Source organism: Xiphophorus maculatus, chromosome 7 (genome assembly GCF_002775205.1).
Source record: "Xiphophorus maculatus strain JP 163 A chromosome 7, X_maculatus-5.0-male, whole genome shotgun sequence".
Classification (NCBI taxonomy): domain Eukaryota; kingdom Metazoa; phylum Chordata; class Actinopteri; order Cyprinodontiformes; family Poeciliidae; genus Xiphophorus; species Xiphophorus maculatus.
This window is the reverse complement of record NC_036449.1, coordinates 29,973,945-30,000,920: the sequence shown is the minus strand read 5'-3', so window position 1 is coordinate 30,000,920 and position 26,976 is coordinate 29,973,945. Positions and strand designations below refer to the sequence as shown.

General features: G+C 38.1%; 1 protein-coding gene across 1 annotated transcript; it reads left to right on the top strand.

The window, feature by feature from the left end:
* Nucleotides 1-274: 274 nt before the first annotated feature.
* Nucleotides 275-26,445, top strand: LOC102235971 (tissue factor pathway inhibitor-like). The gene is made up of 7 exons (XM_023336925.1): nt 275-424; nt 11,796-11,999; nt 17,430-17,606; nt 18,025-18,093; nt 19,957-20,013; nt 24,860-25,048; nt 25,126-26,445. Exons 1-7 carry the CDS (start codon nt 343-345, stop codon nt 25,191-25,193), a joined length of 846 nt encoding a protein of 281 aa, XP_023192693.1. The 5' UTR covers nt 275-342; the 3' UTR covers nt 25,194-26,445.
* The last annotated feature ends 531 nt before the right edge of the window (nt 26,446-26,976 follow it).

Genomic DNA, 26,976 nt, shown 5'->3' with positions numbered 1-26,976 from the left:
GCCGGTTTAATCACCATGGCAACACCAGCCAGCTGCCCTCTGAGCCTATTTGGACCGCAAAGTATGAACTTTATGGATTTATTATGTATTAATCTTAATGTCAGCTGGAATTGTTTTTCTTGGAAGCAAAGCTTTAAGGAAATTGTTGGGAATTTTATTTAGTGTGACGTTCTTATCAAAACGGAAGTACACACCCTTTCACACACACACACACACACACACACACACACACACACACACACACACACACACACACACACACACACACACACGCAGTTGCGCTGTAAAAGTTGAAGTTTTCCTGCTAACTTTCCAGTCGACTGGATCAGCAGCGGCAGCAGCATGTCTGGCTCTCCGTCCTGGATCCTGAGCGCCGTCTGGCTCAGCTGCCTGCTCGGCGCGGCCGCCTGCAGACGCGGCAGAGGTAACGTGTGTGTGAGAGATGGGGGTGTGTGTGTGGGTGTGTGTGTGTGTGTGTGTGTTGTTAGTTTTAGCTGAGGTTTGCATTCTTTCCCTGACTTGTTGGTGAGTAGAGAAAGTTTCTGCGCGTCAAAGTGGATCAGCGTGGAGAGAGGAGCGCGCGCAGCTGTGGACTCACTCCACGAGCTGCTGTGTTTTGGTTCCGTGGTCGGCTCGGTTCTGGTGGTTTTTAAAGTTTGGTTACGTTGAATTTGAGTCAGATGTAATTAAGGCAAATCATTTAAAGAGTTTCTGTAGTTTGGTAGTTTGTCTCTTATTTTGTCCGGTTCGGTGACAGCAGAATCTAAGTGCCGGTCAAAGTCCAAACCGACACCCGAACCGCCTCCTCCGGCGATCCAGCATTTCTGCTTACAGAGCTTAAAATGAGATTTTTTTAAAGTTTATTTTTCCTTTTTTTTTTTTAAGCCAGGAAGCAGATCGGTTCGGTTCTGGTTCTGGTCGTGCGGGGTCTCCTGAATGCCACTGCCTGCTCCTCTTATCTGACATTCAGCGGCTGCCTGCATCTTTTCTCTGAGGCGGACGGAACATTTTCAGGCTCACAATCTTGCAACATTTTTCCAGATGATAAATAAAACAAAATCTGAATCTAAAAATGAAAATAAACATTTTATTTAAAATATTTCTATTCAAATAGCATCAGATTAATCAATAAGAAGGGTTATAAATATGAATATGCAGCTAAACCAGGGCCGTATTTAACCCATTTAGGGCCTTGAGCTGATGTTACTGTGGGCCCCCCACCATGATTATTAGCATTTTGTTTACATCCAATTATTCTGAGGAAATGTAAATATTACTAACAATAACACAATTAATGAATAGTTGTATTAACTTAACAGCGGTAGGAACAGTGACGTGCGGTCAGGGGAGGCAGGTGAGGCAGTGCCTCACCAGCCATCATGGAAAGAAAGAAAATATATAATCATAAAGTAATTTAAATTGTTATATTCATCCGGTGGTTTGTACTAAAAAATATTTATTTTTCATGTAGCTTCACCAATTTCGATTTTTATTTGTTCAAAATGGCTGAATTTTCTTATTTTCCCATTCAAATGCTTGGAAGCGATGCCGGTGAGGCAGCAGCGAGCTCTGCCTCACCTTGGATTGCGCAACCCCTGGCTCTGCGCTGGCTGCTAAGCGGAGAGAGCATGTTGCTGTACGGCGTCAATAAAATGGTTTAAACAAATTTAATATGTGAACTTATTTCCAATAATTTAGCTTATGTATATAATGTACAGTGCTTTTTGTCACCAACTGTGTTTGTGTAACGTGTTTCGTGTAATGAGCGATTATAAACGGCAGAGAACAGGTTCGAGGTGAGGCAGGCAGTTCTCTTGCCTCATGGCAGGGGGCGCTCAAGATCCCAGACGTTCGTCTTGTTCACTCCTCAACTGCCGAGTAAGTGACAGCGAGCTAGGCTAAACGATTCGGGAAGCAAGTCAAGTGCAGCGATAGATTATAATAGAGATAGTGATTTTTTTCCTCTCGCTTATCCCGACTTTCGACATGGATGACTACATTACAACACTAAAAAAGTTTTCTCAAGTGGACTTTCAATCGAAGCAGGTAAAACAGTAATAACATTTATTTTGTTTTGTTTTTTAAGGAAATGTGTGTTTTGTGAGCTACAGTTTGTATGTGTAAGGATGCAGAAGTGAAACATAACCTGTAAACTGCTGTCAATCTATGCATCTATTTGCAAATCTGATTCTGATGACGTCAGTGCCTCACCAGCTATGAACCTCACCGCACGTCACTGGGTAGGAACCATTAGTTGCGCTAATGCCAAAGCACTACACCAACATAATAACTAGTGGAGGCTAACGCTAACGCGGAATAAAGTGCAAAATTGTATCAAATCCAAACCTGTTAAATGCAACAAATGAAAACATTTAATCGTCTTTAGCACACTGTGAGCTGAATTCAGCTCCTTTCTTCTTCTCTACTCAGATTTTTGCGCTGCTTCATGAACATTCGGGCACAAACTGTTCCGGTGCAAACCATCAAACTTTAATCTTTTCTTGAAGATAAAGACAGACGTTGATGTTGCAGAGCTCGTTTTTCTCTACATCGTGTTCTGATGCGAGTCGTTTATCCAACATGTGATGGAGAGTCGAGCTCCAGAGATTAAAAACGGCTCCTGTCCTTACAGCCGACGGTTGGCCGATTGATTTTCAGCCTCTGTGATTTCTGGAGTGTTTTTAAATAACTCAGATTCGTTTTTTATGTTCGTAGAGCGATTCTGTAATTTGCTCATTCCTCAGTTTTTGTTTTGTTTCCTGACACGAAGAGACTGATAGCAGGTGCTTAAACTCCAAATATAATAATACTAAATAAAAGCTAACTTCAAACAATATTCAGCTCTAGCTCAGAAGCAAACCTATATGGGCTTTGTGAAGTTAGTTATTTATTATTTTATAAATTACACAGTTTAAAACTAAATATTGTATTAAGAAGTATTTTAAAAATATATTTATCACCAAATTTAATATTTAGCTTAGTGCTAAATACTTACTAAAGCTAAAAATTTAGTTTGGAGATAAATATTTAGTTGGCAAGTAGATATTTAGTTTAGTAACTAAAGATTTAGTTTGTATATTAAATATTTTTGCTTGATTAAGTTTAGTTTGAATATTTGTTTGAAGCTCTTTCAAAAAATCCAGTTAGCTTAAAACTCTGACCCAGCTAAATATTTTGTTTGTAAACTAAATATTTAGCTGGGTCAGAGTGAAATATTTAGCTTTGACGCAAACGGATAGCTTTCTCTCTAAATATTGAGTTTGTAAACAGTTTGCTGAGTACTTAGTTTGAAACTGTGACATTTAAAAGTATTACTTTAAAAAGTTAACCCATGTCTCTGTGTTTTGTATGACCGGCTAATTAACCCAAATTATTGCTGATAATTTGTGACCGCCCCTTTAAGGCTCGTTGTCGGGAGCTGAACGTGTTTCCATTTGTTTTCTCGCTGTTTTTTTACGATGTCTCCGTTGTTTTTGTTGGAGTTTTAATTTCACTATAACCTGGAACTTATTGATGCGTCTGCAGACGGCAGGTCCCTCGTGCAGATAAATACACTAAATACTTAATAGGTTTACTCTGGGAAAACCACGACATTCCCAATGGGGGGAATAATAAAGATTTCCAACAGCAAATAATGTTTTTAATCCATCAGACATGGAGCCGCAGGCGGCTCGGATCAGCTGTTTTTGTCAGATTATAATATGATGGAGGTTTTGTGAAGAGGCGACTGCTCGCCTCTGCTGTTTGCGTTTCATTAATCTGCTGTCTCCTGAGTCTAGAGCGCGTTGCTTGTTGCCGCGGTGATTGTCTCATGGAGGCGTAAACAGCGGCGCTCATTAATTTGTAGAGAAATTTAATTACTCTGCGTTTGAAGTGGTCCTTGTTTTGTGAGCCTCCGGGCCACAGACGAAGAAGAAAACTTTGAAGTGTCTTAATTATCACTTGCAGGAAGCTGCCGACCTCAGAACAGAGACGACAACGCAGCTAAGAATGATGTGAGAGATGAATGTCCTGGAAATGGGACCCATAAGGACAGTCCAGCCTGTAGAACGCTCCTATGTGGAAAAAAAAACTGAAACTGTAACATGGACACCAACACCAAACTTTATGTCTTCAATACAGTTTGTAGGTTTTAGTTTACAGATTTTAACCATTAATTAGGATGAACTCTGACCTCTGTGTTGCATCATGTGGGTTCTGTTAATGTATGAATTTGGGCTAAAAAGTCTCCATTTTGGGATAAAACTCATACAGTTCCCAGTTATCTGCACATTATGACAGTGTTAGCTTGAACTGTTAGCCATCACTTATGGGGCCCTTTGTTACCCACATACACATTTTGACCAGTAAATATATTTATTTTGTATAAATATTTAGTATTTCTCAATACATGCTACTCAGCATGTTAGCGTAATCCAACACGCCAGTTGTAGCATTTAAGCTAACATTAGCTTCTTGCTAAATTGGAAAGTGTCTTCCTAAATGTATCACAATTTATTTCTATTAAATAAATTCAGCCGTTCATTGTTTTTCCTTCAGTAACTCGTTGGTATTTATGGAAGTTAATCTGTGCATCACTCTGGTCACTAACTGAACCACTTTCTGTTCCTGTTTGTTATTGAACCACTTCCTGTTCAGTTACTGAACCACTTCCTGTTTGTTACTGAACCACTTCTTGTTCCAGTTCATTTGAAGCTAATGAGTCGATGTGGTTGGCGTGGTAACGGGCGTTTTCCTCCCCCGTGCGTGTTTGATTTTGACGCGTTTCGTTGCTGCAGCTCTTTCGTTGCTGCAGCTTCGTTCTGCTGAATCCTCCAGCAGCTTTCATTTCCTGTTTGGTGTCACCTGATTGGCTCTCTGCTCCGGCACCAACTCGACACTCTGATTCGGGCTAATCCTCCAGCTCAACGCCTATTTACTTCAGTTAAAACACAGAAAATGTCTGCAGAGGAAGAGAGGCTCTTCTGAAGGTTTCTGAGTCGCTGCAGGAAGTTGAGGAGGAGAAGACAGGAAGTCCTGAGTCTGACAGATTACAGAGAACAGCGGCGATAAGATGCTCTGCTAAAACACGCTGCATGTTTCAGGTCCTCCTCGTCTGCTTTACAGCGCAGGCCTCCCGTCTCAGGCTTTACTTGCTCTCCTGTTTCATTAAAACAACTTTCTGAAACTGTTTATTTCCTTAAGAACCAAACAGAAAATAAATTCAACATGACACTAAAGTCGGAGGAATCAGAGAAAAACTGAACAAAACTACAGATAAAGTTCAGTTCTGCAAGAAATATGTCATAAAAATCCCATTAAAACATAATTAAAGTCAAATTAATTAATTAGTTAACATTTAGGGAATTTCTGAATCTGATCAATTCTATGAATAAATAGTACTATATTAAATGCTAAGGCGCTATGCTAACCGGGTTTTAAGTGTCTGTATTTGAACCAAGTGAAGCTAAAGCTGCAACTTGAGGAATTCTGGGTAATTTATATACATAACGGTTTTTCTTTTATCTTAAATGTAACAGAGATTTGATTAATTATTGCTCTGATTATGTTCTTTCAGCAATTGGACTTTTTTAGAGTCTCTACTCCAGCTGACGATTATCCAGTTATTATGTCAATAATCAACTAATCACAATTAATCTCATAAGGATCCTGGTTCAGACCTTTACTCTGATGGAGTTTCTGTGTAAAATTATTTTACAAATTAGATTTTTTTTAAAGTCAAACTGAGACGTTAGCCCAGCAGTAATCTGAATTAGCTGTTAGCGGTTTTAAATCTCCTCTGTCGCTCAGACGGATTAACGGCTGAATCTCCCAGCGGAGGAAACGTTTTCCTCAACGATCACCTGCTCAGGCTGCAGCAACGATCCGCCAACAGAGAGCAGGATGACCTTTGACCTATTGATCTGCATCTTAACCACCAGCAGCCAAAGCACAGCAGACACTAAACTGAACAGTGAACTGCTTCCTCTTCTCCCTCTGAAGGTTTGGCCTTGGAAAGTTTAGTGGAAGGTGAAAAGTTGCAGCTGTGTGAACTAAATCGTTGCCGACCCGTCAGGGCGGGCCTTAGAAACCTGAACTGGTTTTGCATCAAACACAGCTTGAGTTTGATGGTTTCTTTTTCATTAATTATTTATATATGTATGTATTGATTTAATTTTGTCCCTTCTGGGCCTCCATACAGTTGGAGTTAGTTTCAGCAGCTGACAGAAAGCTGGACTGGTGTTATTTTTGTCCAGATTCTGATTCTGTAAAATGTTCAGAAATCTTTTTATGTTTGGATTTACTTTAAAGTCCAGAGCTTTGGCTCCACATGAACAGTTTATCCACCTAAACGTTGGTGTTTTCCTTTTATTTTTTATGGTTTTCTTTGGTTTAATCAAAGTTTTTACAGTCTTTTTGTGTTTATTTGTATGGAAGACTTGCTGGTTTTGGCAGATGGAGCCGTTCTACTTTCTCCCCATGACGCCACGCAGAGCTGCAGGCAAACGTATGTCCACATCCCTGTTTTCCATTTCTGCTTCTGGGCAGAGAAGCAGGCGACGTCTGTCAAGTTAAAGGGGTCAGAGGAATATTTTGACTGAATAATTATGCAACGTAACTGAGAGAATTTAAAAAACAAAACTGGGTCATCATCCGTTTCTCCAGAAAGCGTCTGACTGTTGGACGGCTGCAGGTTTCAGTTCAGTTTGGAGATTCTTTCCTTCTGCTCAGGTCAAGATGGAAGAGCGAATCCTAAAGCACTAATCAAAAATATTAGCTCAGTTAAAGCACTATGCTAACAAAGCTAATGCTAAATCATTATGCTAACACAGTATTTAATGGAAGCTAATGCTGAAGCTTTGTACCAACAAGGTACTAACTGCTAGCTAAGAAGTTAGCTAGTCCTAAAGCACTAATCAAAAATATTAGCTTTGCTAATGCTATAATGCTATACTAACATGCTATTTAACGATGCATTGTGAGTACAATGTCTTTTACTCACTTCAAAATAAGAGCATGAATATAAATGTTTCAGCACTCGAATAATTTTTAGCAGTCGAAAACCCAAAAATGAATTTAGGGGAAGCTAATTTTCAAAGTTAGCAAAAACAAAAGATTAGCTCTGCTGTTAGCAGCCTGTTAGCAGCATTATATCAGTGGTAATGTGTGAATATATCTGAGCCTGTAGGATTGATTTCAGACGATCCAACCCTGGAAAATTACCTGTGAATGACCAGACTGGTTTTGCTGGTCACCCGTTAAGAACGGCTGAGTCTGAAACTAACCGGCTGATTGACTCACCAGAGCAGAGACTCTGTTGAATCACTGAGCTCTGCTTCACACTCCAGGTATCTTAAAAGATTTCCAGTAGCAGTCAGTCTTACAGCGATTCTGAAAGGCCTCTGATGACAGGCTAACAGCTAAATATCTGGGCAACAGAGAAGTTACTGCGATAAATAAAAATGTTGTTTTGAGACCATTTTCAAGTAATATAACGCTAATTCTAATGAACATTCAACACTGGAACTGGGAGACATATTAGATATCCAAAATAAACAAAACAACAGAAACAAATAAAATCAATTATGGATCTCTGCAAACAAAACTGTCTTTAAAAAACGGCTAGTTGAGACCAAAGCAACAAACTGAAAATGATTTACTGTTTATAGCAAGAGGCCTAACGATGTTCCTGATGACATCATGAACTGGTAGCTAGCTATGCTAATCCACCCCCTTTGCTTTAGCAGCTCCTCTTTTTAATGTTGGAGTCGGGGAAAAAACTGAACTTCCTCTTTGTCGCTCTGCATCCTTTCAGATGCTAATCCGTTAAAATAAAACACCTCGTTACCACGGTTACGGATCGCAACACCTATCCAAAGGTGAAATAGTGAGACCAAACAGAAAGTTTAGTTTTTAGGTCGTGTCTGTGGGCTGAACGGCGACGCTGGGATGAATACTGATGGCAGTTTGGTTTCTGCTCAAGTGGAGAAACAATTAATTAGCTGGTTTAGCTTTTCCTCCCGACCACCTGCCTCACCGACAGCCGCTCATTCAAAATGGACGCCTCGCTCCTCTTTTCCCCGCAGCAGCACCGGATAACTGGGCTCAGGGCGGTCCGGTCTGGAGTCCGTTTCTCCTGACCGAACCGCCGACCCGGGCGTCCCCTGGCGGCCCACGCCCCATCTCCCAAACGCCCAGAGCCGCGTTTCCAAAGCTCTGATTGTTTTCCTGAACGCTCCAGAACCTGCTGGATGCTGGTTCTGATCCGGTCAGGAACAATCTCTAAATCCATCCGTCTGTTTTTAGGCTAATTCTTCATCTTGAGTCAAACTTCATTCTTCAGATTTTTCTTTCTCAGCTGATTTTTCCTGTCCTTGTTTTAGCCCTTCATGTCACACTTTCCTCATTCCTAAGAATACGCTGTCTGTGTCGAACACTAAATATTTAGTTTAAAGATAAATAATTAGATATTTAAGTAAATATTTCTGTGTTAGCTACAGCTAGCTAGTGCAGAGTTAAATATTTTGGTTAGCAAGCTAAGCATTTAGCTTCAAAATAAATATTGAACGTTTAAAGTTAAATATTTAGTAATCAAGCTAAATATTTACAATTATCAGCAAATTAATTGATTAGCTGGGAGCTAAATAGTTAACTGGCTGACTAAATATTTATGGATAAGCTAAATTATAATTTGGAAACAAAATATTTAGCTTGCTAACTAAATATTTACATTAGCAAGCTAAATATTTAACTTCAAATATGATGTTAAATGTTTAACTTAAACCAAATTTTTACTTACAAAGCTACATTTTAGCTTGAATATTTAATTTAGTTTTGAAATTAACAAACGTGTTGCAGAAAACACCAGAACCTTCAGAGTTTTTCTGTTTCTTCCTGTTTTTGAAGGGAAGGTCACTCTGAGGCCTCGTTCAGGATGACTTCATGCTCCTCTGGCAGAAAGTTTCATTTCTGCTCCTTTGAGCTTCCCTCCCCTGCAGAAGGAAACGTCGTGGTTTGACCTTTTGACCCCAGTGTCGGGTTACGCCCTGAGGGAGTTCAGCAGTAAAATGCTGGGATCGGCTCTGATTCAGCTGCAGCTCTTTGTTCGCCGAGGGTTCGGCTCTGACGCCTCATAAAGGCATAAATGCAGCAAAACCAAGCAACATGTGAGGCGACCAGCAGTAATGAAGCCGTGGATCGTTTATAAACCGTTACGCAACCCTGTTTACCTCGGCATGTTCCACTGAATCATGTGTTTCTGCAATAAAATGGTGTGAAATGAGATTTTAATCAGAAAATTGGCCCCGCTGTCGTGTTTAAGCCAATTATTGTTATCAATTTTTCATTTAGAGGATTCAACATGGCCTCATTCCTGCAGATAATGGAGCCTCTGTTCCTGGCAGACATGTTGGCTCTGTTTCTGTTACTGGGTCGGTCCAGTTCGTGACCTCGGACCGACGGAGACATTCCCAGATGTTTGGGGTCACGACTCTACTGGGTGTCAAAAAAAATAGTTTTTAACCGACACATGACTGCAAAATGCTAACTTTAGCTTTTACAATGAATAAGAACTCAGTGTAACCAAGTTTCTACTGTAATATTTTTATTTAGTATCGATATTAGCAGTGGTTTGAGTGTTGGCAACTGTGGGGACACATCTGCTAATGCTAATGCAGATATAGAGATGCTAATTTTTTGCTTAGCGCTTTAGCAATTTAGCCTAGAAAGTCTGCTTTGTTTGGTGAGGTTTGAACGCTAAGCTAACTGTGGTCCTCCAAACCTCCGTCCGTTCAGTTGGAGTGAACGCCAAACGGACCGGAGACCGCTCCAAAAGCAGGAAGTGGACTACAGCGCAGGGCATTCTGGGTAAATACAATCAAAACAAATATGCTAGCCTAGCGCTAGCAGCAGAAATGGCTCCTGGTCTTTAGCCAAAGACTAAAGAGAAATCCTCCAACCGCTAAAATCTGACGCCTCCATTTTGTTTCCATTTGGTGAAGCAGGAAGCAGCGCTCAGTGTCTTCAGAGGTTTTGTGTCGCTTCCTTCGGTGGTTCTTGGTGCAGCGCCCCCACAGGCCAGGAGGAGAACTTTTTTTCAAAGGGTCTGGTTGGTTTTATAAAGTGGCTAAGTTAATATTTTACCTCAAACTGAGACATTTCTAAATGACTAAGATGGTGAAATTAAAATTAACAGTTTTTTTCCTTTTATGACTCACACACCCTGTTAAATCCACAACTTTTCAACCTGGGGAAACTTGATGCCTCAGTTTCTGACAGATTATTTCAAAGTTTCTCTTCCAAACGTTTCCATTCTGCGTGTTTTGACTTAAACATGTTGGGAAACATTTTCTGCACCGCTAAACATAGAGGCGTGTTTTTAAACGGTGGCGATGAGCAGCACGTGATGAAGCTGCTTTCAGGACAGATAACGGCCAGCTGATCGGATCGGATCCAGCCCCAGAGATCAAACCGGGTTTCATATCAGCCTGATTATCAGCCTGTGTGGAGAGAAACCGATTCGCTGCAGCTCAACGTGTCTCTGCAGGCTACAAGGATTTGTACTTCCAGCTCTGGTCTAAACAAAGTAAATAAACCAACAACTGCAGGCAAAGGTCACTGCAGCTCTGCAGGAGAACAGAAAGCTGGAGTCGTTTCCATGCAGCTTCTCCTCGTCTCACAGCCTCAGGTTCTGACGCTGTGACCTGATTTCTTCCTCTGCAGAAATTATTATTAAACTTTTTAAAGCTACAGCAACTTTTATAGGAAATATTTATTGAAGCTGTGACAGTTTGGCATGAGACAGACAACATGAGGCAAACTTTCTTCTCCCACTGGTAACAACCAATCAGAGCCGGGAGGCGGGTCTTAGTGCCGCCAATCACCTTCTGTTTCTGAATGCTAATGCTAGTTAGCATATTCACTCATGAAGGCGGATAAACGGTTTTCCTATTGGTTCTCTGCCTGCGCATACACAAAGTTGATTGACAGCACTAAGCCCCGCCTCCTGGCTCTGATTGGTTGTTTTTTCTGCATTTCTTCAGGAAATCAGTGATTCACAGATTATCTGTCTCATTGTAACAAACTGTCACAATGTAATAATTAAAAAAAACCTTTTATAAAAGTTACAGCCTGAAGCTTTAAAGAGCGAAAACATAAAAAAGATTAGAAAAGATAAAAACAAACACATTTATTCAGTTTTACTCTGTTTGTTGTTGTTTGTGATGATCGAGATTTAGTTTTTTTTAATGATTAAAGCTCATAAAGTTGTGATCTAAAATTGTGATCATACACATGAAAATGCTTTGATTTAAATTAAATTCAGTTCATTTCTGTGGCATGTTTTCTATTTTTCCTTTGGATGTTTTTGTTTTTCTCTTTTTATTGTTTGAAAATGTTTGAGTTTTGATCATTTTATTTTGGTGCCCTTTGCTCTCATTCATAGATTGTATGGAGTCAAGCACACAGCGACAGTGGGCAACCAGTTAAAAATATTCCCAATGCTAAGAACAGGATGTGCTTTTATTTTGATAAGCAGAAAATGTCTCAACAGTGAAAAAATGACCTTTTAAAGGCGACTGGAGTTTGTTATTGACTTAAAAACAACAGAAAAGTCGTTTATTTCAATGTTTAGTTGGGAGAAACGTCCATTTTGTTTCTGTGGAACAAGTGAAAAACAGAAACAATTGAAATTACAGCAAATAACCTAAAATTGTGGTCAGTTTGTCGTTCGCTAGCCTAAACCAAAGTTAAAAGCTAATGCTAACCGCTAAAGTTAAACTATTTTTTAAAGTTTGTTGTTTCTTCCTCTTGGGCAGGTCATGGCGGCCATCATAGCCCCATCATCTTTAACGAGTTCTGCGCCATGAAAGACGAGTCGGGGCCGTGCAAGGCCATCAAGGAGCGCTACTTCTTCAACGTTAACTCTGGGAGCTGCGAGCGCTTCGAATACGGCGGCTGCAGCGGAAACAGCAACAACTTCGAGACGTTGGAGGAATGTGAGGAGGCGTGCGTCGTCTCAGGTGGGACAAAATTACAAAAACCTCTCAGGTTTAAACAACGTTTGTTTGTTTTACCTCCTGCTCCTTCCCCAGCTGCATCCACTCACCTGTAATTAGCTCATTCCCCTTTTTGCTGTTGTTGAGTTTTGTTCATTTGTTTTCACCTTTCACCACCAACCTCCTGCGTGTTGGTCCCGTCATCAGAAATGTGATGTTTTTATGATAGTATCGTTTCTCACCTTGGGCAGGAAAAGTTGTTTTATAACGTGCAGCGAACACAGATCACTGCCAGCTCTGATTTCTCAACAGTTTTGCTGGAGGCTTTAACTTCTATTGAAAGCAGTTCGCTGATACTTGACTCTAAAACAGAGATAAATAAAAGATGATTTAATCATAATTTACGACGGTGCTTGAACGCTCCGTCCTGCTCATGTTTGACTGAAAGAAGCCTGATAAACATTTATTAAATTTAAACAGTGTGGGCACTGCTAACCAAAACGTTAGCAGCACTAATCCTGAAACAGTAATAATTCACATTAGCTTTGCTAAAGTGCTAAATCAACGTGGTTTTTAATAAAAGCTCAAGCTAAAGTGCTAAATTCACCCAAATTGAATAATGGGCATTGCTAACTAAAATGTTGGCTCTGCTAACCTTAAAGTAGAAACCATAAACATTAGCTCTGCTAAAGCTAAAGCGCTAAATCAACATGGTTTTCAACAGAATACTTAATCCTTAAGTATTAAATTTAACTATTTACAGTAGTAGCTACCACTAACTTAAAAGCTAGCTGTGCTAATCCTAAACGAATCATAAACATTAGCTCCATGAATGTTGACTTGCTACATCAACATGTTTATTAGCAGCAGCTAAAGGACTATATTGAACCATTTTGAGAAGTGGACATCGCTAACTGAAGGGTTAGCTGTACTAGTCCTGAAACCCTAATCATAAACATTACCCTAATGCGCTAATCACAAATATTAGTTCTGCTAAAATGCTATAGCAACATGATAATTAGCTAGCGCTAATGCTAAAGCTCAGATTTCAGCCAGTGTGTGTTATATCACCCTCCACTGGTTAAAGTTTGTTGCTACACATCTTCCTTTACGTTTTTCTCTTCAGGAAGTGAAAAACTTTTCACTCAACGTTTCAATTTTGCAGTTGCTGAATTTTCTAACTTTGCAGCTCATTTAGCAGAACTTCAGTAGATTTTAAACTGAAGTGATGCATTCTGGGTACTTGAGCTAATACAAAACGAACATCATTTACTGCACCGCATCACGGGTGCAGAACAAGAGGACAGGAGACAGAACTTTACCCCCTTCAAAATAAGAGCACGAGTATAAACTTCTCACTACTTGAAGAATTCTTAACTAAAACGTTAGCATGTCAAACTTTATTCAACTGAAAGTTTACAAAACAGCCAAACAAATTAGTGGTTTAGAACTAACTAGAGGATGCTATCGGTGCTAAAAATGTCCAGTTAGAAAAATGCTAAATGAATATTAGCTCTATTATTATTACATTAGTGCATTAATTAATTTAATTTTAAACAACAAACGGAAGTAAATCCCTTCCCTTCCTTGTTTTCCAGCTGCATGAATTCACTTGGAGGGTCAGAAATAAATTAAAAAACACACAGTATGATGCTGCCACCACCAAACCTTTAGCAGCTCAGCTGTGTTTTCAGCCTCTTTCATGTTATAAAGAGTCTAAATGTCAGTCAGTCATGACTTGTTGCTTCATCAGGAAAAACAAGCAGCCTGCTGGTTCTTGAAGGTTGGAGGAAGGAGGCAGCGGTTTGTTCTGGTTCTGCTGTTTGAGTCCCGGATGGAAAGTTTTACTCACCGGTTCTCCTCCCATTCATGCTGAAAGCCACAAGTTGGAGCACGCACCTGAGATATCTCAGAGTTTCTTTGGCCTGCATGGCATGACTGAGCTTCATGGGTACAGCAAGGCCACAACAAAAGATCCCGCTCCATTTCAACACTTTCTCCAGGAGGAAACACGGAAATCTGACGTCACGGGGAAAAACTGCAATATGCTTCACACTTCTCAACAACTTTGTGTTTATTTTCAATTTTCTGCACATTGTTTTGTTGAGTTTTATTTCTTTACTCATCTACCTGTAATCACCTTTCAGTGCATTTACTCTTGATTTGTCAGATCCACCTGTTTTCCACCTCGCGTCCCACTGATTTTTATGCTAGCTTGTTAGCACAGAGTCAAAAAAGAAACAGTAGCTTTCAACACTTTAAAAGTTTTACTTTGCAGAAAGACCAGAGAGCTGGTAAATAAGATGTCTGGGAGGAAAGTGTAAAGAAATGAGAGAATCTTTTAGTCGTATTTATGAGTAAATAAATATAAACGAATCCAGAAATTTGCTGGATTTTCTGCACTCAGTTGGTGAAATCAGGCTGAGTTCAGCAAAGTGCAGCTTTGACACAATAACAGCCAAAATGTTTCTAAATGTCAGCTCTGCTTTGAGCTCTAAATTATTAACATACATTGTAATAAAACTGCAGCACAGAAAGTCAGAGCTGCAAAAGTTGAGACTAACCTGCTGCTTTGAGAAAAAAGGGGAGAAACAAAATAACTTCAGAACCTTTAAATCATTTTTATTCAGTTCACAAACATTTTTACAAAACAAAGTTTTAATATTAACTTTAGCAATTCTGACAAATTCAAGTAATAAAACCAAACCATTTAAACAAACGAGAATCCATTTTACAGAGAAGATGTAAATAAAATAGCAGTTCTGACTGCTACGTTCACCCAGCAGGCGAATCCGACACAAATCCAACTTTTTTCAGCAGTGTGAACAATTCCCATCTTTTCATAAATTTTTGCCACTTTTATATGTGGAACTCAGTTGGATGTGATCATTGTCAAAGTGTCGCATTTTATCCGACTCTCATGTCGTTGACGTTCCTGTTTAGCCTGAATTACGACGTTGATGCGCCGTAATTCGGCACCAGAAGAAGACAGACGCTGTAAATCTGGACGTAAACAGTAGCTACGTTTCCATCCAGTCCAAATGTTAGCAAATTTAACTTTTGAAATGTCGGAAAAAGAAAGGACAAAAAGGGAAATGTAACCGAAGTTGGAGGGAAATTGAAACTGCTTCTTACCCAGCAGGTTGTTGCTAGGCAACCAAAGGGTGAGAGGGTGAATTGATTCCACATAAAACTCAACAAACCTTCGACTTGATAAAACAACAAGAACATAACAGATTTTCGCTCCAGAAGTGCAGAGAATGGAGCCTGAAAATTAATATTTTTATCTAAAAATAAGAGGAATATTCTCACTTTTAATGTCTTTTTTATGGCAAAATCTATAGTTTTTTTTATATGTGAAGTTTATTCATGTACAGACCATATACTACTCAGAAAACGTTCAGGATATTTGACTTTCAAATGAAATTTATGGAAAAAATGAAGAGAGTCAGAGAAATGGTTTATTAGAGCAGTGGTTCTCAAATGGGGGTACGCGTACCCCTGGGGGTACGTGGAAGTACTGCAGGGGGTACGTGAAGCTTTTCAAAATATCTTTAAAAAATCAGTAGGCTCCTCATAATAAGTCTTGGGAAAAATTATTTAGTAAAAAGTTTGATAAAATATAAATGTGTGTTCATGCACTGAATTTTATATTCAGTATTTAGTTTCAATATCCTTTAAAATAAAACGGACCCCCCCACCAAGTTAGTTTGACCCACGGACCCAGGGCACTCGTCAACGACCTGTCGTTATCATGATTACACTGTAACTATGGAGACGTGGCTAAAGCGTAGCAGCAATGCTGCTGAAAGTACAGATAAAGTGAAAAAGACAGCACTGTACCTCTTTTTTATTCCAAAAATGTTTTGCCCGTGTCAGGGGGTACTTGACTAAAAATATATTTTTAAGGGGGTACATCACTGAAAAAAGTTTGAGAACCACTGTATTAGAGTAGACATTTCGCCCCCTAGTGGCCGCTGTTAATCTCACACCCTAACTTCATTTATTTTTTGTTGCCAGATGTAAATAAAATCCTTTCAAAGGAGTAAATCACGTGAAGCATCAGGTGAAGAGCTTTAGCTGTCCTATTTTTTCTGCAGATCAAAATGGCCAAAACAATCCCAGTATTCAGATTAAACGGATTGTTTTCTGTCATCATGGAATAATCTGGACTCCTCGGCGCTGATTGGCTGTCAGACGGAGGTTTTCTCTGGTGAGCCGCTTCCTGCTGCTGCTGTCGTTTCAGCGGAGCGTTAGCGCCGAGCTGACAGATAATTCCTCCACAGTTTAGACAGATAATAACATTTTCTGAATTATTCATCAGCGCGTTGCTCTGGAGAAACAGCACAATGCTGCAGTCTTCTCACACATCTGTTTGAGCCAAAGTCACCTCATGAAATGCATTTTGATTTTACAGCCACGGCGTTTTAATGGCGGCCGGCCCTCGGCGGAGGGCGGCTGTTAAACAGATTAGCAAACAGAAGGTGTGCAGATGTGATGCATTCATGGACGTTTGGCTCACAGAGACTTCAGTTTGGCAGAAGGTGAATTCTTCTTCTGCCGTCTTGATTGATGACTAACACTCTGCGGTCCAGAGAGCCTAAAACAACAACGAGCTACTGGAGGTCCAACCGAATATTTACTTCAAATTCATCAACACCTCTGTTGCTCTGACATTTCTGTCTTTAAACTCTTTGGCAAAGCGCCGTGAATGGAACCATTAGCAAAAACGTTACCTGTGCTGATCCTAAAACACTAATCATAATCATTAGCTCTGCTAATGCTATGCCAACATTTAGCTAATGCTAAAGTGCTACATTCACCCATTTTGAGTAGTGGATACCATTAATTAAAACGTAAGCACTGTACCACCATAGTATGTAGTAAAATCTAATGCTAAATGCTACGTACAACCATTTGGAGTAGTAGACACGGCTTCCCTAACCTTAAAACACTAATCATAAACATTAGCTCTGCTAATGCTAAAGCACTGTATTACCATGATATTTAGCAAAAGCTAATGCTAAAGTGCTAGGTTCAACCATTTTGAGGAAAAGGCACAGCTAGCTCAAATATTAGCTGTGCTAACCCTAAAGAACTGATCACAGCCATTAGCTCTGCTAATGGCTGCACCAACATAGTATTTAGCCAAGCTAATGCTAAACTCAGCATTAAATAGAAGGAGCTGTTAACTAAACCGTTAGCTGCTCTAGATTTGCTGGGGGGTTTAATAACTAAAAAGAATAGTTTTTGCGATTATAATTAAAACACTATAAATGTTGTGACCCGCCGGCTGCTGGACCACCAAAAGGTTTGGACTGCATTGAACTACATGATGATGTCATGGTTTTGTAAGTTTCTGATTGGTTCAGTTGAACCTCAGAGATCATCTGCTGTGTCACCATGTTGTGTTTCCTGCTGCTGTTAGCGACGTCTCTGTTGTGTTTTTGTCAGACGATAAGAACCCGTGTCACCTGCCGGAGGCCCCGGGCCCCTGCCGAGGTTTTTTGAAGCGCTTCTTCTTCGACAGCCAGACTCAGCAGTGCAGACATTTCTACTACGGCGGCTGCTTCGGCAACGCCAACAACTTCAGGAGCATGGCCGACTGCCAGCAGAGATGCCTCAACACGGGTCAGCGTCGCTACGTCCTAGTCAAAGCATTGGTTTGTGATCTGTAGAATGTAAATGAGGAACGTTGTTTCTGTCCTTTACCTCGAAGCATCGACAGCATTTCAGAGAAGCGGCGTAATCAAAACGGCTCAACCTCAGATAATTAACTTTGTGATGAATTTTCAGCTGAGCATGAAATCACTTTTCACTTTGATTTAAACGGTTTTAACTGACCGGAGCGACTCAAATCACACTCAACTTATAGCCAGAAGTAAATTGGAAGCTGACATTGTCAGGAAATAAGAGAAGAAGCAACTATTTCACTCTGCGATGTGTAGAAAAATCTATTAGTCTTAAACATTTTGGCTGTTATAAGATGATAAACTTTAATGATAAAAATTATTTCCTTTCCTTTTTGCTTTTTGTTTTGGTTTTATAGACGAACCAACGGCTGCGACAGAAGTCCATGTGAGGAAACCCGCCATGGCCGGTCCAACCGTCGCCACATGTACAAACCAGCGTTTTTATAAACATCATTTTCTACTTGCAGCTCCGTCTAAATTATATCTGGTTTTTACTGCTGACGCGGTTTTTAAAAAGTGTTAAAAGTTTGTAAAAATCCTAATGTTTCTCGTGTTACAACTATACATCATATAAATTTATGACACAGAGATAAATATTTCAAACAGGTGTAGCATGTTCATAGAAAGTTAAGTGGAAGGAAAAAGTGTGTGCTAAATGTTGTCAAAGTTAGCAGAAACGCTAAATTGTTACTCGTTTTAGGAAAAAAATGCATATATTATGTAGATTATTATGTGCTTAAGAATGTAGCAAAACATTATAGCAAATACACAGGAAGTTGAGTGGAAGGAAAAAATATGTGCTAAATAGTTTCAAAGTTAGCAAAAAATGGTACTGTGTTACTTATTTAGAAGGAGAACTTATATATTGCATAAATTTAAAATGAGCATATTTGTAAATTAGCGGATGTTGGTCTTCCACTTCCTAGATGATGATGTCATGCTACTGTAAGCTTCTGATAGGTTCATTCACAACATCTGAGATGAACAACCATGCTTAGCTTAGCATAACTGGAGGGATGGTAGAAGCTAACTTCCTTTAGTTCAACTTTCTTCTTCCTAAAGAGGTAAATAAGCAGCAAGAACCAAAGTATAAAACAAAAACGTTTCGTCTACAGATGCAGCAAAAGCAGCTCCAGCAACCAAACTGTCACACAGACACAAACAAGGAGACATTTTATTGAGACGCTTAGCTTAACTTAGCTTAGCTTTTACTGTAGCTACTTCTTTAGCTCAGGGCTCAGCTTGAGGGTTAGCTTCATTTAGCAATTATTTAAAGGAAAAAATAACTTGTTTAGTTGAAAGAGACAAATTAGCATTTAGTTTCAAATCAAAAATATTTTAACAAATTGCTTGGCTTAGCTTTTACTGTAGCTACTTTCTTCACTTAGTTTAGCACTTATTTTATCAATACATATAGCTTACATATTAGCCTTGTTCAGTGTAAATGGACTTATTATCATTTAGTTACGAATCAGAAATATTTCCCTGCAACTTTCCTGTTAACATTCCAGGAGATTTTTCCAAACGGGTTTATGAACTTTGTTTGTTTTCATTTTGCTCTTTCCAAAAGTTGTTCAGATGTTCCTTTTATTCAAGAGTTATCGTCTCACAATGTGTTTTTTAATTTATTTCTGACCCTCCAAGTGAATTCATGCAGCTGGAAAACAAACATATTGAAGTTTGTCATTTGTAAAGAGCAAAGCTTTGTGGACTGATTAACGCTGCGGCTGAACTTTAAGTAGGACGAATTATTAAATACATGGAGGTAAAATGAAATCTCAGAGTTTTATGGTGTTTTCTGGTAACCTGTTGTCAGCAGTTCTTGTGTTTTTCCTGCTGCGTCTGATTTATTGTCAGCTGTTTCAGCGTTTAAACATTGACGTTTTCTCCCGCCCTGAATTTCTCCACCTGTTCACATAAATCTCCTTTTTCTGCAACTTTTTAACGCCGGCCTCCTGAGGCAACGTTTACAGCATCGTCGAACAATATCGGCTCAGACGTGCATTTTAAGGAGGCAAATTATGGCTTCATTTGCATGTCAGTGAGCCAACTGATTAATTAAAAAACTTCATTTCCTGAATTTTAAATCTGAAGTTTCTATAAATATATTTCCAACACTGTGGTTTTTGCACCATTTAGGAGCTGATTTACACTTTTAACTTTCAGAAAAATACATTTCTGTTAAACATAAACGTATAAACAGGTTATCTTCCTGTCACATTATGTCCTTATAAGTGTTTTCATAGCAGCCAGTAGAGAAGATGCTTTAATAAATGTTTGTTTTGCAGCGGAGCTGACTGTGAGCGAACCGCAGGTGCAGCTGAACGCCTCCGACTCTCAAAGAGGTAAAAAACGGTTTTGTTATTTCAACAGAATAATAATATTTCATATTTAACGTGTTAAAACTCGTCATGTTGTAATTATTTCATCATTAAAGGTTAAAGGTTGGGAACAATTAGCTGATGCTTGACTCTAAATCTGCTGCTGAGTTTAAACTCTGAAACATGCAGATAACTTTTGCTTTTTAAAATAAGTAATTAATACGGTTTTACGTTTAAACGGTGAAAAACCGATGGCACATGGTTGACAGCTGGTTGGACTGGGGGTCAAAGGTCAGAACCAGAGTGTATCAGTGACCTCACTGGATATTAGTTATGAGGGAGCATATTTCACATTTCCTGGCTGTTTGGTGTTGCGGCTGCAGAGCGCAGGGGAAACCGACTCTGGCTCCTCTAACTCAGAGAGTTATTGCTCCAAAAAATCAATTTCGCTCTTGTCAGAGAAAAATAGTGAGGAAAAGATTCGGGTGGATCCAGTTTCCACAGTTTCAGCTCCTGGTTATTAAGTCGAGTCGAGTTTATCTGCCAGGCAGTTTACGGTGTTAAAACACAATGAGCCTTACAATGCATCTAAACAAAGACAGTCAATGAAAAGTTGCAAAACAGATCAGAACTAATCAATATTTAAAGTACTTTTAATCAAAGGCTGCACAAAATAAGAGTTTTCACCTTAGCATTTTAGCTAAATGTAGCTAAAATGCTAATGTTTTCATATTTAGTAAGTCAGTGTTAGTCAGCATGTTAGTAATAATCCACAGTGATGATTGTCGTAATGAAGAAGTTAAGCTAATATTAGCATTTTATCTTATTTAGACTTAAAAGCTAAACTTTACATGCTAAATGGATGAACTTGATGTTTGTCAACATGTTAGAAATAACCACCATACAAATAGCCCCATTCAGTTTAAAATTAGCATTTTAGCTCATTTTGGTATAACAGCTAATCTTAGCATACTGAATGGAGTGAGTCAATGTTAGCATGACAGTAACAGCCATAGAGCTATCTCTGTCATTAATGTAGCATTAGCATTTTAGCTTGTACATTGCTGCTAATCTTAGCATTGTAGGTCTTTGTGCTCATACACTAATATTTTCATACTTAATGAAGTAAGTTAATGTTAGTCAACTTGCTAGTGATGGTAGCAACTAAGCTAACACTTGCATTTTAGCTAACTTTGATTTAAAAGCTATTGACATCCTTGTAGCTAACCTTAGCATTTTGGCTAATTCTGGACATTATGGAGCAAAAACAAACACAAACTATCTTTTGTTTTAAGCCATTCAGGCTCTGATGCTGCAGGATGAAACTCAGCAACAAACCCCTGATTCTGGACGCACTTTGACCTCTTTCAGATTCCCTAGAAGTTTTATAATTTATATCCAATATTTTACTCAATAACAAAATTATTGGTAAATAGTATTCCATGTCTGTAAGCTTTAAATTTCAAGCCACAAAGATTGAAACATAAACAGGACGGTACAGACAAGTTAGTGACAACCAGAGGCGTAACAGTGACACCTTGTGGCTAAATGGAGGAATAGTTTTAGATAAAACCAATAGATAGATGGATGTAATTTAGTCTTCTCTTTTAAAGAATCTACTAAAAAGAAACAGAGATAGAAACAAAGCATCGAAGGAACACTTCTTTCCTTCGATGCTTTGAATCAATATTTTCTGCTTTTTCAGGAACAAAACGAGCCACTTAATACATAAAGCCTTAAAAGAAGAGCAACAGAGAACAGGCAGCTCTCCAGAAAGGTCATAGATAATCCTGTGCAGAAATACAGTCAATGCAGTGGTGATAAACTATATAAAAACTCTTCATCCCAAAGAGCAGAGCAGATTTATTTTACCACAACAGAGCTGCCAGCGCAGACTAGCAGGAACCGAGACTTATAGTTGAGTGGAAGGAAGATCAATCAGCGAGGGAACAAAGAGGCAAAGAGAAGGAAAGATTAACAGCCAGAACTTTAGCTGCAGGTAGAAACTGCCTGAGATGAGACTTACAGTTACTTGATACAAAAATAAATCCACTGGAATTCTGTATATGATTGTACAATAAGAGCAGTTTGTCCGATTTATTATTAAAACAATAATCAAAGTGACTCTAGAGAAACTGCTTTTTGAATATCTGTGTTGTAGCATTAAGGAAATAAAACACAAACGTGACTTTGCTAGTTCAGTTACAGAAAGTTATTTTTACTGATAGACAAAATTAATATATTCACATATTTTTGTTTTTGATAATTATGAAGTAAATAATAGAAGTGATGTTGAATAAAGTCCCAGTTTTAGTGTCAGTTAATTATTTAACAAAAAGGAAAAAAAGACAGTTGTGCACAAATTTCAGTTTTGTATTATTACTATTTTTATTATTGTTATTATTCAGTTTTGAAATTAAAATGTTATATTTTCAGATGTATGTATATTTTTTGCTACCTGCTCCCAGGTCGTTGGACTTTGAGATGCTGCTCTGAGATCAGGAGTTGTTTCTCTCACCAAGTCAACCTGAAATTTCAAAATGGCTGCCGTGGTTTAAAACACTCTGATATGTAAACAAAAAACGTCCTGATGGCATTAAATCAGCCGACATCAGATCAGAAAGTTTTTGCTGTCAATAAACAAGCACAAAAAATATATATATTTTCAGTTCAGCCTAAAGAAACAACATGAGACAACATGGGAAGACCTGAGGCAGCGGCCATCTTGGGAGGATTTTCATGCAACAAACATTTTCATGCACAGGATTCTTTTATTAACTTTCATTTCTAGCAGTTCTTAACCCAACCAGCTTCCCAATGTAGTTTTTACTAACAAAAACTTAAAACCAACTCCTGGTAAATCTCAGATTTATAGATGGAAACATATGTTGCTTTTTCTTTTCCATTTTAAAGTTTGCTCAGAAAGTCGCATGACATTTTGATTGAAACAAAGCTAGTGGTGCTAATCCTGTCAGTTAGACAGCTAGCAGCAACAGGAAGCTAGAAAAGCAGCTGTTTAAGTTCAGGAAGATGATATATTATGGTCTGTTTGTTGTTTTATGGCATGTAGCTGTAATTTAGGAAGACAGTTATTGCAGTGAGTGTTATGTTGTTTTTAATTTCTTGGTGATAATTAGAAAAGTTTCTGTTGACGTGTAAAGATATATATAAAACACTAATGGCAGCACGTCTGAGCGTTTTCTCCGCTTTAAATCAGGCAACAAAAGTTCAATATTTTTTATTAGCTTCTCCAGGGTTATTTTCTCTAACAAACATAAAAATGATTCTTGAAAAGTCTCACATTTTTTCATTTTAAAAGTTTTCGCAAAATCTGCATGCTGTTTTAGAAGAGCATATATTTACAGACAAGCCAGTGATATCAGTGTAGCACAGCTATCACCAACTGAAAGTTAGAAAAGCAGATGGTTTAAGCTCAGAAAGATTGTATAGTCTGTTTATTGTTTTTTGGAATGTAGCATTCATTTATGAATTTTACATCATTTTTAATGTCTAGCTGATTAATTGAAAAGTTTAATTGATGTTTAAAATGTTTGATTAGTTCTATCAGTTATAGATATTATTTGAGCGACATTAGCTCTCTGCCTCACAGGGAGACGTTAGCGGCGGCGGCGCGCCGTCGTTCTGTTGGATATTTTTCTCGTCTGGTTAATTTCTTTCCTGCTGGTCAGAGGTGGCAGCTCACCGCCGCGTGGGAAACCACGCCGCTGTTCAAATCTGAGAACCGAGACAGAAATCTGTTCCTGTCAGGCTGGAGCAGAAAAACGCCGGTGGAGTTAAAATCGATCAGACTTCGATTGATCACAACCTGCATCCCTTTGAAACAGAAAATAATTCTTCTGCTGTGAGATTTATGTCACTTTTTGCTTTAGATGTTAAAGGTTAAGTTTAATGAATAAAGGGTTTTAATTAACATTTATTCTATCCGTGTTTTTAGGGAAACCAATAACTGAAACTGATTATTGTAAAAGTTAACAGCAATAATTTGGATTATTTAATCTGTCAGAAGAGACAAAAACAGGGTTAATTTTTCAAAGTCGTATTTTCACCGTGTTGAAACTGAATATTTAAAAATAAAGCTTAAATTTGAAAACCAAATATTGTGTTTCAAACTAAATATTTAGCTCACTTTCTATGCATTTAGTCTGGAAGCAAATATTCAGATTGAAAGTGAATATTTAGTTTGCTTACTGAAAATTTAGCTCCAAACTAAACATTGAGTTAGTATACCAAAATATCTATATCTATAAATATTTTGTTCATAATCCAAACAAAATAACTAAATATTTAACTTACTAGATGAATATGTTATTAGCCTGTTAGATATTTAGCCTCAAACTCAAATTTTTGCTTTAAACTAAATATTTAGATCCAAACTAGATATTTATTTACTAGGCTAAAAACTTTTAGTTTGAAGCCGCATTTTTAGTTTGCAAGCTAAGTGCTTAATTTAGCAGGCTAACTAAATATTTCTCTTCAAACTAATATTTAATTAGTAAACTAAAAAATTAGCTTCAAACTGTTTTAGTTTGAAGCTAATTTTTATAATGTGTTTTAGTTTGTTAAATATTTAGTTTGTTTGCTAAATATTTAGCCTCTTAGCTAACTGATTTGTCCATATATTTATTCTGTTAGCAAGTTAAATATTTAGTTTGTATTTTTTGCTTCAACAACATATTTAGTTTGTCAATTTTATATTTAGTTTGAAACAATGATATTTACAAATTAATCCTCTTTTTACTTCCTTTTATAACCCAAATTATTTCCGATAATCTGACTTTAACACATGGCTGCACCTTCATGCTGCTGCCAGTGGAGGCGCTGTTTCTCTGACTGTCTGCCTGTCTGCCAGACTTCAGCGCCTCAGAGATCTGCTTCAGTCCCATCGACGGCGGCAGCTGCAGCGGCGCCTCCAGGCGGTTCGCCTTCAACCCGGAAACCAAGCGCTGCCAGTCGTTCACCTTCAGCGGCTGCGGCGGGAACCAGAACAACTTCCTGCTCCGCAAACATTGCTACCACAAATGCATCAGAGGCCAGAAGGGTAAAGACCCCAAACACACAGAGACGAAGCCCGCTGCCGCTGCTGCTCCTCATCTTCATGGCTTGGTTCTGTTTCAGGCTACAGGAGGGGGATGATCCGAATAAAGAAGAAAAACCTCCACAGCATCGTGAACCGCGGGGACTGAACACCGCGCCCTGCGGGACGCCGCTCCTCATCTATATATGTATTTATCTCTGTATTATAGCTTCAAGTCTTTTTTCTTCAGAAAATCTCTTGTTTAATAGTGAGCTGTTTATTTTGGATTCATTATGATGGACAATTCTGTGCAAAAGTCTTGAGTCATTCCTCAGATCCTCAGAGCAGGAAACAAGAGGCGGTTTAAAACTTTAGCACAGAAGCAAAATAGAAAATTAAAGTAACTCTGAGGTTATTTTGAACTTTAAACTTCCTGTGGCTTCATGTTTCTGTTTTTATCAGCAGAGCTTCTTTATTTTCACCCCAAACTGAAACATTTCAGACACTTTAGTTCAGATTCTGATCTGATGTGACAGTAACACATTTCTTTTTTTATTTCTAAACTTAGAGTTTTCAATATCGGCTCTGAAAAGTTTAAAATTATAAAGTAAAATAAGTTTATAAATCTGTTAAATAAAGACCCAGAATGTCATTACAGTGTGGAAACAGCAAAGACTGATGGGAAATATTTAAACCCTACTCATGCAAAGATCTTACTGTTCTCGTTTTTATCTGCAATAATATTAAAGTTTTTATAAAAACATACAATAATATAAAGAGATTTTAAACAGTTCCAGTATAAATATGAGTTCTAAATTGTGAAAACATTCAGCTGCAACCAAAAGGAGTTGTGCAAAAATAATATAAGAAACTGAGACGACTCACCACAAAGTTGTAACAATGTGTAAAAATCCTAAAGAAAACATATTTTTTGCACATTTATGCTGATAAATATTAAGTCTGTATAAGAAAACATTCCAGTTATGCCTTCATTTTGCATGAAATATTAATTTAGTTTGAGTTTTTGTGGTTTGGTACGAAGCTTTAAAGCTGCTGATTTTGTTCTTTTATTTGTTGAAATATTTTCCTTTGCTTCATATTTCGGTCTCAGAATATCAGCTGTTTGTGTCTGCAGTTATTGATCACTGTAAATGGATTCATTTATTGATTAAACGAACCCCAGAAACTGTTTTTAGTCATTATCCTCTGTCACCGCAGCGGAGTGAACACCAGGGGGCGCCGTTGCATTAAATGCTGCATTCAGAGCCGCCAGACTGGAAAATATTCAACGAACTAAGAGCCATTTTTCTTCTTCCTCATGACGATAAAGCGTTTTGCTGCTAACGTGATCTGGAGCATTTTCCTCTGTGTGTCCAATAATAAGACATGAAACAATTAATAAAAGTATTAATTAATCACTTGATGGAGTAAAAATCAACATCTGTTACTATCATTTCCATCGAATGCATGAAACATCTGGATGCTGCTTTTTCAACCATCACCAGCGTAAAATACTTTAGAAACTGGATTTGGAATAATTATAAGATTTCCTTCAAGGCCTTTTCCATATTTAATGTATTTTTTAATATTTATTTTGAGGTTTTGAGATCCCTGCAGCTCCTGCCTTTACTTTAAGAAATCATGTCTCTTTTTTCCTACAGTTTTTTATGGATTGACTATGAAATATTAAAGTCAGGAGATAAAACTGGTTTACAACGAGTGAAAAATTCATTAAATACATAGAAAACCTGCAGAACAACTGATCAATAGATATATGTATTAGATATTAGGGCTGCAACTAATGATTATTTTAGTAATTGATTATTTTGATGATAAATGAATAAAAAATGTGTCATATTCTGCAGATATTGCATTGAACCTTCAGATATACAATTTTAGAAACTTATTGAAAAATGCTGATAAATAATTAAATTCATTTTTTGAATAAGAAA

What these genes read in the sequence shown, in the direction of transcription:
- LOC102235971 (XM_023336925.1), top strand. Translation starts at nt 343, where the DNA reads ATGTCTGGCTCTCCGTCCTGGATCCTGAGCGCCGTCTGGCTCAGCTGC. An exon ending in CGGTCCAACCGTCGCCACAT is followed by an intron (nt 18,094 to 19,956) that starts GTACAAACCAGC and finishes TTTGTTTTGCAG; the next exon opens with CGGAGCTGACTGTGAGCGAA. An exon ending in CGCCTCCGACTCTCAAAGAG is followed by an intron (nt 20,014 to 24,859) that starts GTAAAAAACGGT and finishes CCTGTCTGCCAG; the next exon opens with ACTTCAGCGCCTCAGAGATC.